This window comes from Pan paniscus, chromosome 5 (assembly GCF_029289425.2).
Source record: "Pan paniscus chromosome 5, NHGRI_mPanPan1-v2.0_pri, whole genome shotgun sequence".
Taxonomy (NCBI): Eukaryota; Metazoa; Chordata; class Mammalia; order Primates; family Hominidae; genus Pan; species Pan paniscus.
The window spans coordinates 14,906,864-14,920,717 of record NC_073254.2 but is presented as its reverse complement, the minus strand read 5'-3'; the positions used below and the strand labels follow the sequence as shown (position 1 = coordinate 14,920,717).

The window sequence follows — 13,854 nt, the reverse complement described above, 5'->3', positions numbered from 1 at the left end:
ACCTGCCTGCAAGCTTCCCAGGTCTCTCCCATCCTATTAAGGGCCCCTCATCTCTATCTTCCCACCTCATCTCAGTGATTCACTTACACAAACTCTGAAGGTCACCTGGCAGGGGGACTTGGCCCCTCCCTGGAAGCCGACAAGCCCAGTGACCACCGTGCTCCAGAGCTGAGTGAAAATAGAGTCAATAGCTGACAGTAAATCAATCCGTACTGAACAAGTGGCAGGAAATGTGTGAGAAGAGAAGCACCAGATGAGAAGAATCTGCCAGAGATGAGATTGTCACTCTTGTTTCCTGGGTGACTTAAAAAGAACAGGCTTCTGAAAATTTCTCAATAGTAACTAAAAAATGAAAGTTGTAAAAGGTTATAAATAAGTCACATGATTGCTAAATGTGCCTGTTGTCCAACACCTTTTGATGATAATGTTCCAACAGGTGTGGAGAGTTCAAAGGAGAACCAGGGCAGAGCTGGAGCGGGCACAGCCTCACACCACTCCATCAGGTGATGGTCAATGGACTGGGGTGCACCCAGCAAGGGGCTTGGGTGCAAGTGGGGGCCACTCCCAGAACAGACTGTAGACTGAGTCTACACTTTGCCTGTCAATCTCACCCATGAGAAGTCTAAAGCTGATCTTTTAAAAAGTGAACTCACTTTTGGTGGCAACAGTCCAAGTGTCCACAAACAAATAAATGGAAGCAAAATGAGGCCTATGCACACAATGGAGTATTATTCAGCTTTAAGAAGGAAGGCCATTCTGACACACGCTGCAACACGGATGAACTGTGACACTGTGCTCAGTAAAATAAGCCAGTCCCAAAAGCACAAATACTGTATGATTTCACTAAGAGGAGGCTCCGATAGTTGTGAGATTCATAGAGGCAGAAAGCAGAATGGTGGCTGCCCGGGGCTGGGAGGAGAGGAATGGGGAGTTGGTGTTTTAAGGGACACAGTTTCAGTTTGGGAACATGAAAAGTCCTGCAGAAGGATGTTGGTGATGGCTGCACAGCAATGCAAATTACTTAAAGCCACTGACCTATACACTTTAAAATGGTCAAGATGACACATTTTATGTTATGTGTATTTTATCACAACAATAAAAAAGCAAGAACTCACCTTTGAAGTTGCCGATGTACAGGCCGGGCAGGATCTAGGAGAGAGACAGACACTGACATGAGCATGGCAGACTCTAAGTGGATGGTATTGCAGAAGGGGGCCTCATCCAGCAGCAGGATCCCTGCAAAGGCCAGGTGCTTCCCCAGTACAGCACCTCCCTGACAGACACGCGGGTGACCCAACATCCCCAGCGGCCTGTGGAAGGCTGTGGGTTGGTGCCCATCGACTCGCTGGGTTTAGGGCCCGGCTTCGACCCCGTCATCCTCATTTGCAGCCCTGCAGTGCTGGTGGGCATTCTGAGGGTCCAAGTCCCCTGCCCCGCCTGCCCACCCTGGCCCCACAGCCCTGGCGGCCCTGCAGCTCTGCACTCTGCTGCACGAGGACACTGCACACACGGCGCCCACCGCACACACGGTGCCCACTGCAGGCGGTTACACTCCTGCCCACCTCACCCTTGGCCAGTCCTGAGCCCCAAGTCCAGGGTTGGCCCCCGGCTCAGTGACGGTAGCCCTCTATGTCCCCTGTGTGGTGATGCTGTTGCGAGGGCATGACCAGGTGAAGGCCCATCTTTCTGTCGGGGAAAACTCCTTGGGCAGCAAACGAATCCTGTTGCTCACTGCTGCCTCCCCAGCCCCAGGCCAGGATGACAGTCAACAAGGGGTTGTTAAATAAATGATCCAACCTCCAAATATATGCAGGTTAATAAGAACACATCTTTGTTGCAAAATGTCAACTTCTTCTAAGGCAGTGGTTCTCAAACCAAACTCCCCATCAGAACTCCAGAATCTGTTAAAAATACACATTTCTGGGCAAGCCCTCCTCTCCACCTCCAGCCCCCATATGGAATGATTTAGCAGGTCGGCAATGAGAAATTGGGGTGGTTTCTTTCATACCCACAATTTGCGAAATAGGAAGCAAATTCTTGTCTTGCCAGCACTTTGCATGGACACTCTGAAATTTAAATAAGGACACAGTACCACTCGTTAAAGTATGCTCACGATATCACTTGCCACGATTTCCAAGCACATACAACCAGCTTGTTTTGGTGATGCTTCACCACAGATCCCCGGATGTCCTAGCCTCGCCCCCACTGTCTGCCAACCCTGCAGCTCCCCTATCTTCCTTCACTCCCACTGAGAAAGTCGAAAGAGCCTGTAGTACGGTTCTTCATGTTTGCTGATTTCTTCAAGCATCTTCCTGACCACCGGCTGCCTCGCTAAAAACCGATGGCTCATGTCTAGTCATTGTAGGGGATCTATTGTGGCTCATGTCAGGGCGGCAGTGCTAGGCCCAGAGCTAGTCTCTGTGCAGAGGGACAACCAGCCAAGGGGCCACGTAATGTATCGGCCAAACTGGGACAGTCCGAGAATGAAAAGAGGCTTCGCTAATCATTACTCCAGGACAACAGTCTATACTTTATCATTCCTATCTTGAAAGACAGGAACAATGCAAGTTCGTCCTGGATGTGGATCCCACTGATGTTCTCTGGCAATGCTTGACTGCACAGAGCTTTGCTGTGTGTAGTCTCTCATTCCCGAGGGTCTCTCCTGCCTTTTTTAGGATGTGGCAGTAGACACTAGAGAGCATCATTGCCACGTGGCTCTTCTGTCTGGCAGTGCAATGACCCCTCCTTGACCAAACTTTAGTCAGGTTCCTCTGAGTCCTTTTCTCAACAAGGCCTGGTCCTTGGCCGACCGAGTCCAGTGCGAGCAGACACCTGCTAAGTGTATCCCCTAAGACCCCACCAAGCTCCTGTTCCTCCACCCCGATGTCTAATCCAGTTCCCCTGAGTGGTATTCCACCCACTCCCTCACCCTGCCCTTGGCTTTCCATCCACCCTTGTTCCTGCCATATTGGAGTCGCGTCCTCCCCTGTTGTGATGGTCTCGAATAGAGTCTTCCTTGCTGGCTTAACCAAGTGTCAGGATCACTTTTTACAGCAGTGACTCTACAGTTATAATCACTGGGCGATTTTCTAGATCAAAATGTTTCTAGACTATAAGCATGTTTATCTGCCCAAAGTCAGAGAACGTATCATAGTGGCTAAAGTTCCTCAGGCACAATGCTGGGCACTCAGGGTAGAGATGTGACTGAGAGAGACAGGGCCCTGCCCTCATGAGCAGCTCACACAGGGAAAGTGGAGGTGACCTGACCACTCTGGGGTCGCAGAGGGCTTCCTGGGGACAGTGACACTCAGGACCTGCAGCCCAAGAGCAGTGGGCAGACAGGGAGGGGACAGCAGAACGGTCAGCCTGCAGAAAGGGTCCTGTCTCTACTGGAGGGAGTGGGAGAGAGGTGGAGAGAAGGCGGGCGCCAGTGCGAGGAGCTGGTCCTGCACAGCAGACACTGTGGCCACTGGCCACTATCCAGACTCCAAGTTAGGTGCCATGAAATGGAATACGACGCCTAAGATGCGCGGGGCTGTGAGGAAGACGATCTTACGCGTTTTAACTTAATATATCTTGAAAACGGTATGAAAAACAGGAAAGGTACAGCTGTGTGCACGTACACTCCCTTCGTCACCACGCTCACCTCCGTGACGGCGACGGTGGGGTCCTGGAGGAGGGCTTCTGCATTTCTCTCTGAGCTTGCCTCCGCCATCTGACACTCCAGTCCTGTGCATGCACTATGCCAATTTACACTTTTTTTAAATCAAGACGGATTATTCGGAAAACAGATTATGGCCCATTTTTGCTTTTTTTCTTTGTACATCTACTACCTTCTCTACTAAGCACAAATTAATACATTTTATATTATCTTTAAAATTAAATGAGGGCAGAAGAGTAGACCGTCTCTACATTCTAATGTAGAGCCATGATTTTCTGACTCCTAAATTCATCGTCTGGAGCCCAGCTTGCTGCAGGACTATCTCAAGCAAACCACTGTTTTCCCACCACCGTTGTCAAGTCCTCCTGCCCCTGATGGTGCCACCTTCTCCCAGTCACCCCGAATGAAAACCCAGGGCTCCCACTGCTGTGGCACCTCTCTCTCAATTCTCTGCTCCCCTCCTCCCGGGAATTAGAAGGCCTCTCACAGTCTCCCTCCTCAGCCTTGCGCAGAGCCTCAATTCACACAGGGGTTACAGTAGTAAACACTGAACTCATTCCTCTGTCCTATCAAATTAATTTTCTAAAGCCATATTCTTCCTGGGTGATTTTCTACCTCAAAATGTTCAGTGACAACCCTTTTACTTAAAAAATCAAGGCCAAACATTGAACTAAATATTCAGCATGGCTTCCGCAGGTTGGCTCCAACCGATCTCTGAAGGATTTCCCCCAACTTCTTTCTTATGTCCAGCCAAGCCAGGCCATCCTCATTCTCCCAATACCCCTTACTGGTCCCATCTTGCAATAGCACTTTCTTTGCCCTAAATATTCTTTCTAAACAGAGAAGAGGTTCCCACTGTTTGGGGTCCTTTATCCCTTGGGTATGCTCGAAAACCACAAACCCTGTAAAGGCCATTTATCTTATTGGTTTTCCAGTCTCTGAAACCCTTTCCTAGGTTTGGGGATACCCTGGCCCCAGGGAGTCTTGGTGGGAAGCAGAGCCCAGCTGTTAGTATAGAAGCTGCCAATGCCAGATACCTGCTCACATAAGCCTTTGCTGCTACATGGGTGTGACCCACGTGTAACAAGTCTGCACGCCGGCTGCAGGGATAGCCTAGAGTGTCCTCTTTGGCAACAGAGGCAGCAGGGCTGGTGGCACATTCAGTGTCCACTGGCTGTAGCATCAGCATCTTGCGGTAGCCCCAGAAATGCTCTCACTGACCACTTACAGCATCTGCTCCTGCCAAGGTTGCCCCTGAGTCTGGCTCTCCAGCCTTCCAGGCTGTCTGCCCTGTTCTACCTAAGGTAACCACATTTGGATGCTGTTGCTTACAGCCAAGGACCCTGATGTGGGCTTTCAACCTGGAAAAATGCATAAATGCAGAAGAGTGCACAGATCTTGAGGCAAGTCACAGGCACAGCAGGTCTGCTCCTGCCCTGCCTCTAGTACCGAGACCTACCCGCCCTGCTAGGACCAGCTCAACCAGGAACCCTCCAGAGATCACTCTGACAGGAGACTCTGCCCTCTCTGGACTTCACTGCTGCTCATTTGCCATTTACTTCCACGCAGCAGCTCTCCCACTCATGTGCTCCTCTTTGAACTTTCAGGCTCAGCTTCTTAGCGTCTCCCTTCTGAATTCCTGCAGCAGCTTCCTAGTGAGCTCCCTACCTCCAGACTGAGTGGTCTCTCCAAAGGATTCCTCAAACCATCTCAAGTGCAAAGTTGATTGTGTGACTCTTCAGCTTAGGGCTCCGTGTAGCTTTCAGCATGAAACCCAAATTCTACACCTTGGCAAGGGAGACCTTTCAGGAGTGGACTCTCAAATGTCTTCAGCCTGAGCCCGAGCCCGAAGGCATTCTCCAATCTCACCCACATCTAAGGAAGTGACCATGGTGCAACCAACCAACATGGCTACGCAGAGACGCAGGCCAGGGCCCCCAAATTCCAGGCTGTTTTATGGGAAACAGCCCAATTTTCAAACATTGTCAATTAAATTTTAAAAACCACTAAAGTACTGTGGTTGACAAACTAAACCCATCTGTGGGCTGACCAGGGCCCATGGACCTCCAGTCTACGATCTCTACCTGCTGCCTGTATCTTCTTTGTAAATATATTTTTGAACTCGATTGGTTCTCCCTTGGGTAGGTACTGAAGTCAACATTTCTCCAATGAATGAGTGAACAAACAGACAACGTGAACAGGGTGAGAGGAAAGGAGAGAGAAAAAATGATGATGAGTGAAGCCTGATATGAGCTGTGCCAGGGAGAGGGAACGCTGCCCCTTTCTGCCCTGAGTGGACTTCCACATGCGAAACAGTGCCCGGCCACACCTGTGGCACGGGCCTGGTGCTGGGGAGCTGCTGCAGCAGCGTGCTGGCAAGGATGGGAAGTCTGACCTGAGGAGGCAACTTCTTAAAAGGAATTGAAGATGAGTATTTTACATACATTTTAAATATTTTTAAGTAATGTAAAGAGAAGACCAAATTGTGTCAGTCAACCTTTAACTTCATGTTTCAGACCAGGAGATTGAGCTAGAGTTTCAAGACTGGAAATAGAAAGCAGGTTGCTCAATCCCTCTCTGTAGTCACAGTATGATTCTCTTCCATATAGAATTACAAACAAGATTAAGCAGGGCTGGTTTCAAGGAGACTAAATAAAAGGCCCATGAATATTTCAACTTCTACACTAGTCAGCTTCATAATTCAGACTTGAAACCCAAAAATTTTGACCCATCTATTTTCACGATATTTTTGTTGCTGGTAATCCCTGAGTACAGAGAAAGAGAACATGAAATAAAATCAAATAATTTTCCAGCAGAGAGACGATTTATAGAGGAGACCTGGGAACAACAAGGTGTTCATCTGCAACAACCTGGCTGACCAGTCAGGCCACGCAGGAGCTGAGCTCAAGCCAGAAGCAAGAAAAACAGAGAGAAAATGAAATCATTACCACCTGGTAGAAAGCAAGGACAAGCTGGAAAAAAAAAGCCTGTAAAGGCAACTTGGGAATGTCCCACTATGCTGAAGTAATAAGCACAGAATTGGTGCTAAGCATCCGTGGGCCTCTGAAACTGCTGCTCTTTCCCTTTGCTGGGGACACTGTTCCTGAGTGGCCTCCCACAAGATGACCGTTTCCAGGGAGGTCTCTCCTGACCACCAAACTCCCTGGCACTCTCTCTCTCATATCGCCTTGTTTTATTTTCTTCACCACATTTATCAGTGACTAAATGGCTGTATTCATTTCCTTACTTTCGGACTGATCTTGCAGCAGAGGGTGCATCCGTCTTGTCTCCTAATGTGTCCCTAAAACCTGCCCAGAGTCTAACATGCTAAGAGGAAGTCAGTGAATAAACGGTGACGAAACAGCACAGGCCACAGAGGAAGACGGTCTCTGGCATTCCGCAGGTCAAAGATTCCTGTTTTCTGTTACAAGACCGTCTGGGCATAGACAATATAGGCAGAATCCTTCTGCAGAAATGCTTTGAAATCACCCTAAAGATTCTCCACGCTTGATGGTTCCTCCTGATGGACAGCTTCACACCCACGTACTACACTGTGCGAACTCCAGCTTCACAGAAATGCAAAAACACAAATCCTCAGCCACAAAAACGCACATAAGCACAAAAGAATACTGCTTCTAAGGCAGGAAATATTTTGAGTTTACTTTTTAAACATTTATTTTAGTCCTTCAGGATGCATGGCATCTAAGAACCCCACCCAAACTGAGGCTGAGAAGTAAACTCCTGAGCAAGCAGCTGCACAAGGCCATGTGTGGGGTGGGGGTGGCAGCGGAATCTTAATTCTTTCTATGTCAGAAAGGACTTTCTGGGTTTCAAAGCCAGGGATGAAGGGGAAAACTTTGGTGGATTCCTTGAAGGGTTAAATGTCACAGAGACGTTTTAAATGCCATTTGGCCATGGACTTAACCAGTTTGCATATAAAAAGGGAAGAATATGAGAATACTCTCCTGGGCCCTTAGAACACTGCCTTTAACATCTGTTCTTCCACACGAAATAAAAATGTAATATTAAATGGAGAAAAGAGAGAGCCCTCGGGGGGTGGTGTAGAGGAAAGGAACCAGAGCCCACCAGCACGTGGCCATCTGTCTGTCAGTCCTGCAGCAGTGGCTGAGTGTTCATTTCCTGCAGGAGGCTCCTCTCTAAGCTGCCTGAGACTGATCTGCATGGCAGGGTCTTCGTGTCTTTCCTATTAACAGCTCACTACAGGATCTAACACAGTGCCTTGACTGTGTTCAATAATAATATGGTGAACAGGTGCATGGATGGATGACTGGATTATGCAGGCAACCAAGTCACCTGCTGCCAGGTGGAAAAAATGGATTTAGCAGCACAAAGGTGCCTGACCTCCCAGCCCTTCCCGTACGAAAACAGAGCTTCTCAACCCTGTAAGCCCTACTCCACCTTTTGATAACTCTCCAGTTCCAGATCACACAGGCCTCAGGAAATTCTGGGAGGAAGAACCCTCAATAGTGGTTCTCAACTGGGGATGATTTCACTCCCCAGGGGATATCTGCCAACGTCAGGGAGATTTTTGGTTGTCACAGGTGGGGAGGTGCTACTGGCAACTATTGGGTGAAGATCTGAGATGTTGCTAAACCTCTCATAATCCACATGGCAGTCTCACAAGTAATTATCCTGAAATGTCTACAGGGGTAGCCGTTGAGGAACACCGGTCTATGCCTAGAGGAAACATATTTTCTTTGAATTATAATCCTTTCCCAACTATACTCCCTCATCTTCCTAACAGGGCAAGAGCCATCCTCAAACAAGTGTCAGTCACATCCAAGAACACTCAAAACAGACTGTATTTGCACTTCACAGTTTGGAAAAATGTGTTCTAATAAATTCCCATTTGCTTCTCCCAATAACCCAATTAGTAATTGGGGAAGGTATCATTACCCTCATTTTACAGCCAGTAAGGAGACTAGATTAGCTAACCACCTAAGGTTTCTTAGTTCTATACATCTATGAATCCAGGAAGGAAAAAAATCCTGAAGCTTAGAAACATTTAAGTGACTTCTTCAGGATCACACCCATGAAGCAGCAGCGGTGGAGGTGCCCCAGATCAGGCTTTTTGTTAGCCAGCCCCTCTTAGCAACAGTGCGCTCCGCATGGAAACAAGATGCACCCACTGAAGTGAGGCCTCCCAGCACCATAAGAGGCCTCCCGAGAAGCACAGGGATGGCAGCCATTCCCACCAGGCAGGGTGCTTTCAGAGGACACACAGCAGGGAGGAAGGAAGAGGCCACAAGATCAGGCAGGCCGGATGCTTGATGAGCTAAACGAACCCTGGCAGTCAGTGGAGGGCAAGATGCCAACCAGAGGGTCCTCATATCCTGCCCTAGAATGCAAGGCTTCAGCCCACTTTTAGGCTGATCAAGATAAAGACTTCTCGCACATGAGAAGCATTTGGGGCAGCCTTCTCTGACATAATGTTTGGCTAGAGACTAGTCGTTTGTTTTGTTTTTAATGGGGTATTGTAGTACTGAAGACTAATAAGTAGACAGTGAGGATAGGAGTTTTGTTTATAGGCTCTCCCCCAAAAGATTTGAGGGTTCAGACTCGAGAGAACTTTGAGTCAACTAGGAGTTTTCAAAGGCTCCACAGGAACACGACATTTGCATGCAACACCCTGTTTAGTTTAACCCTAATCTTACCAGAGACATTTACTAGACTAATATCTTAGCAGCATGGTGAGGCACTCTGCATTGTGGCCGAGCCAGACTGTGGCTTTGAGTCCAGGCTCTGCTACTCACCAGCTGGGTGACCCTGGCAGTTCCCTTAGCCTCTGTGTACAACCAGAAAACAGGCATGAAAATAACAGGATCTACTTCATGGAGTTGTGGCTTACTCTATGTGGTAAAGTACTCAAAACACACCATAAACTCATTGGCGATTATAATTTTGGCCAGTGTGGGGCATCTACCTAGGAATTGCATACACAAACAAAAACAATAAAAAAAAAGTTTTAGTTTCTTGCCTGTAATTACCCTCTTCCTTATCAATGTCAAACATAAAGGAAGAGAGGAGGTGATTTTGGCTATTTGACAAGTAATCGAAGCTATGAGGAGCTTTTCAAGTTACTTTTTAGGAATTTTAAAACTTACTTGGGATGAATTAGCATCTCAGCTCAAAGGAAAGACTTTTCCTATCTTCAAAATCAGTGGAGACTGGGTTCTGCCCTGCCTGGCATTACTTATGCTACCTAATCTCTCCAAATCTCCATTCCCCAGTCTGGGCAAATATAAGGTCGTCTGACCTCATAAGGCTACCGTGAGGCTGAGATTTTATAAAGTGTTAAAAAAAAATGGTTCACAACTGTGTTGTTGTTGGATTTTTTTGTTTTTTTTGAAACAGGGTCTCGCTCTGTCGCTCAGGCTGGAGTGCGGTGGCACAATCATGACTCGCTCCAGCCTAGACTTCCCGGGCTGAGGTGATTCTCCCACCTCAGCCTCCCAAGTAGCTGGGACTACAGGCACAAGCCACCACACACTCGGCTGATTGCTTTGTATTGTTTTTGTTTTTGTTTTTTTGTATTTTTGGTAGAAACAGGGTTTTGCCATGTTGCCCAGGCTGGTTCTAAACTCCTGGACTCAAGCAGTCCACCTGCCTCAACCTCCCAAAGTGCTGTGATTACAGGCACGAGCCACCACGCCCAGTCCTGTCTTCATTTCCTCATCTTTAATTTTCTAGAACATAAAAGCCTTTTTCCCCTCCATCTTCTGTATAATCTGCTGCGTACACCTAACGGAAACGGGCACAATATTCCGCCGTACAGGAGCCCGGAACGGACCGACAAGAAGAGCCGCCACAGGGATGTGAATGATAAAAACTGATGTCCCAAAGCAGTCAGAACGCAGCGTGCACTGTTTAAACCAGAAATGCTCTTTTGCCAAAAATGACCAACGTGTACGAGATTGGAAAGAAATCTTGTCCCAGTAATCTCAGGGCACACACATTCCAAGTTATGTTAGTTCCAAAGACATTGCACATATTTATAAATGTTCTTAGAAAAGGATTTCTAGGGGTAGCACCTTCCGCTGATTCTGCAAATCAACCATTCTTTTTTTTTTTTTTACAGATGAAGCCTCGTTCCAAGTCACACAGTAATATATGGAAAAGTTCTAGTTAAGGTTCTTAAGTTACTGGCCTCCTGCGATCTACTTTGCCACTAATGAACCTTGTGATTTGGGGTAGTTCCTCCTGATCTCACGTTAAACATGTTTACTGCAGCAGGATTTCTTGCCTGGGCTGAATGCCCCTTCTAGGTCACTTTCATCCCATCTTCTGCTTTCCCCACTTTTCTGAAATTGCCTATTTTATCCTCTGGAGCCTCTACTCCTCCCTACCTTGTGTTTGTTCTCTCTCTCACCCCCACACACATACACACCCTGTGTTGTGCAACACAGCAGCCATTAGCCACAGTGACTATCGAGTACTCCAAATGTGGCTAGTCCAAAATGAGATGTGATTTAGGCATAAAATACACACTAGACTTTGAAGGTTAAGTGATCTGGGGGTCCCGAGATTTTTCCTTTCACAAAGACATAGTAAAAAACATGGAATCTTCCATGAATAACTTTATATATTGGTTACATGTTGAAACAATAGTTTTAATATATTGTTAAATAAAATATATTATTAAAATTAATTTCACCGGTTTATTTTTTAATGTAGCTACCGGAACATTTTAAGTTACATTTATAGCTCGCATCATATTAGTGCTGGACAATGTTGACCTATACTGAAGGTTCTGTGAGGAATCTTTGGGTCATTTACCACTGCACTCCCTTTGCCTCCCTCCCCACCCACTAGCACAACACCTGGCTCATAGTATGTACATAATCAATAAGTGTTGAAGCAGGGAAGTCTCTAAATCTCTCTATACATATATTTCTTCATTGATACACTGTGAGTCTCTATTCACAAGATAATAAAAGTCAAGAAATTTATTACCGATTTTGAAAGGTAAAAAGTATATGAATATTACTGCTTTTGTTGAAAAGCATGAAAATAACGTTGATCCCTTAGGCAACCATCTGTATTCCTAAATATATTTTTTGAATTGTATTACACAAATACTATAAATTAAATGCTGAAAACGGTGGAGAGTGAACAGCTCAAGTGGGAAAACTGTAGAAACAGCCAAAGGAAAGCTGAGATACCACCACCAATGGGAAGGCAAACGGAGCCCACAAACTTATGATGACCATCTTTATTGTTCTGTTTTAATTTAAAAAGCAGAAGGCTCGTGGTGCTGACGGATTCCAGTGCTCATGGGAATATAATACAAGTATTTATCCAAGAGAGAGACAGTCTGTTTCCAAACTTGATCACTCGCCAAAAAAAAAAAAAAAAAGTGAATACAATTCTCTTTACCAAAATACCCCAGTATTGATATGCAGGTCCCAAACACACAGTAGTTCTTTCACAAACTGGGTAACCAGGACACAATAAACACGACATGCGCACGTGAAAAGTTAGCTAGGTTTTCCCTTCCCTACCGTGAATCCGCATTTGCAACACTCCAGCCCCAACACCCAAACCACTGCTGACCCAGTGCTGAGGGACATGAAAAAAAACACAGCCACATTGCCATCCCCACCCAGTGTGGAAGGTGACAGCATGTAGAGATGTGGGTGGGTGGAGCACAATGAAAAAGTGAAGCAGAAAGACGACTCATCTAATCCAGGACCATTCAAAGACCCGTAGAAAGGTACCTGTCTTTGTTGCGGGCTTTGTAAAGTCTTGTCAATCCTTCCTTGAAACCAGCCAAGTACCAAGTAACAAAATCCTTAACCTTGTGGTTCACATGAATACACCCCGGCAACTCTCAGCTGCCAGAGCTGGAATCTGGCAACTTCCTTGGACGGGAAAGGCTATCCCACCGCCCGGGAAGTGAGGTGCGGGAAACAAAAGAACACAGGGTGGGGCCCAGAAACGGACGGGACAAATGGAGCAACGCAGATTTTCTAGAAGGCCTCATCAGCGCAAGCAGCCAGCAACAGGTTGCCCTTGTTGCAGAAGTCACATAACCTAATCAACGCTGAATCTTTTCTCTCCTTCCCACTATCTAGAAACAGCTCAGGACTTAGGACTCTGTTAACTTCTCTGTCCACAAGAAAAACTTCTCTGTGCTCACAGGCACACACACAGAATCTGAGGAGAAAGAGGAAATTACAGAGGACACCCGTTTACTAATGATGTGGGGCGGGGGCGGTGATGCTTCAAGAGCGTAGTTTGGGAGCGAAGAGGAGGGCAAAAAAGAAACCACATCCATTCGGAGCTCAGCTGATCTCTCGGCAGAACAAGTGTCAACGCTTTTAAAGGGCACGGCTTGTTTCAGCCACAAAAACGCACCGGCTGGCAAGGCAGGCGGCTGGGGGCTGCCTACCCGGAAGCCGGGTGGGGTGGGGGCGGGAACACCTCCGAACCCCGACTCCGCAGTCGCCGCCCAGGCGCGCCGCCCCTCCCTCCGCGCCCGTCCCCACCGCGGGAAGGGGCACCCCGGGCTCGAGTCGTCGGGCAGCCGACGCCGGCGAGACGGCAGGGCGTCGGAGAGGAGGCTGGAGAGCGGAGGCAAACCCAGCGCGAACGAGGGAAGACGTTACCTTGTTCATCCCATTCCCCATGGTGGCTGAAGGCGAACGCTAGCGCCCCGGCCGTGTGGTCGCAGGCTCACTATGGCATGTTACAGGGAGGAGGAGCGGCGGGGCGGGCGGGGAGGAGGCGCGCGGGAGGGACTGAGTGCTCGCAGTGTCAACAAGTCAGCGGCAGGGACCGGCCGGGCAACCCAGGGCGCTCCAGAGGCCCGGCGTGGAGGGCAGGGCTTTCTGTGCGGCGGCCTAGAACTTCCCGGCGGGAGCCGGGCAGGGGCACCGGAGCCTATGCCGGGAAATGGTCCCGCCTTGCCGGTCCCCGCCCCCGTGCGCACCGGGCAGGCCCAGCGTCCCTCCTCGGTCCGCCCGCCCGCACCCTGGGATTTGTAGTCGGGTTCCTGGCTGCCGCGCCCCACTCCGCCCTCGCGGACCCCGGCTCGCGGCCGCCGGGCGTGGGAGGCACTAGACTCGGGCTCCCAGGCGGCCGGCCCCGGAGGCCAGAGCGCGTGCGCGGCCCGAGCCGCCCCGCCGGGACACCAGAAGCTGCGGGGCGGGGCCTGGCGGACGCGCAGGCGC

The 13,854-nt window shown here is 48.6% G+C and overlaps 1 protein-coding gene across 7 annotated transcripts in view; it reads right to left on the bottom strand.

Annotated features, from left to right (window-relative positions):
- DUSP22 (dual specificity phosphatase 22) overlaps positions 1–13,789 on the bottom strand; it is a 76,806-nt gene extending 63,017 nt beyond the window's left edge. For 5 of the 7 annotated variants that reach the window (XM_034961341.3, XM_034961342.3, XM_008972911.4 and 2 more), the window contains exons 1-2: positions 13,291–13,789; positions 1,116–1,149 (exon numbers count right to left, since the gene is read on the bottom strand). In XM_034961341.3, the coding sequence (XP_034817232.1) occupies positions 1,116–1,149; positions 13,291–13,311 (55 nt within the window). In that variant the 5' untranslated portion in view covers positions 13,312–13,789. Of the gene's footprint in view, positions 1–1,115; positions 1,150–12,399; positions 12,696–13,290 lie in introns of those variants that run through there. The other 2 variants (XM_034961344.3, XM_063605108.1) reach the window with 2 other exon arrangements.
- Between the last annotated feature and the right edge of the window lie 65 nt (positions 13,790–13,854).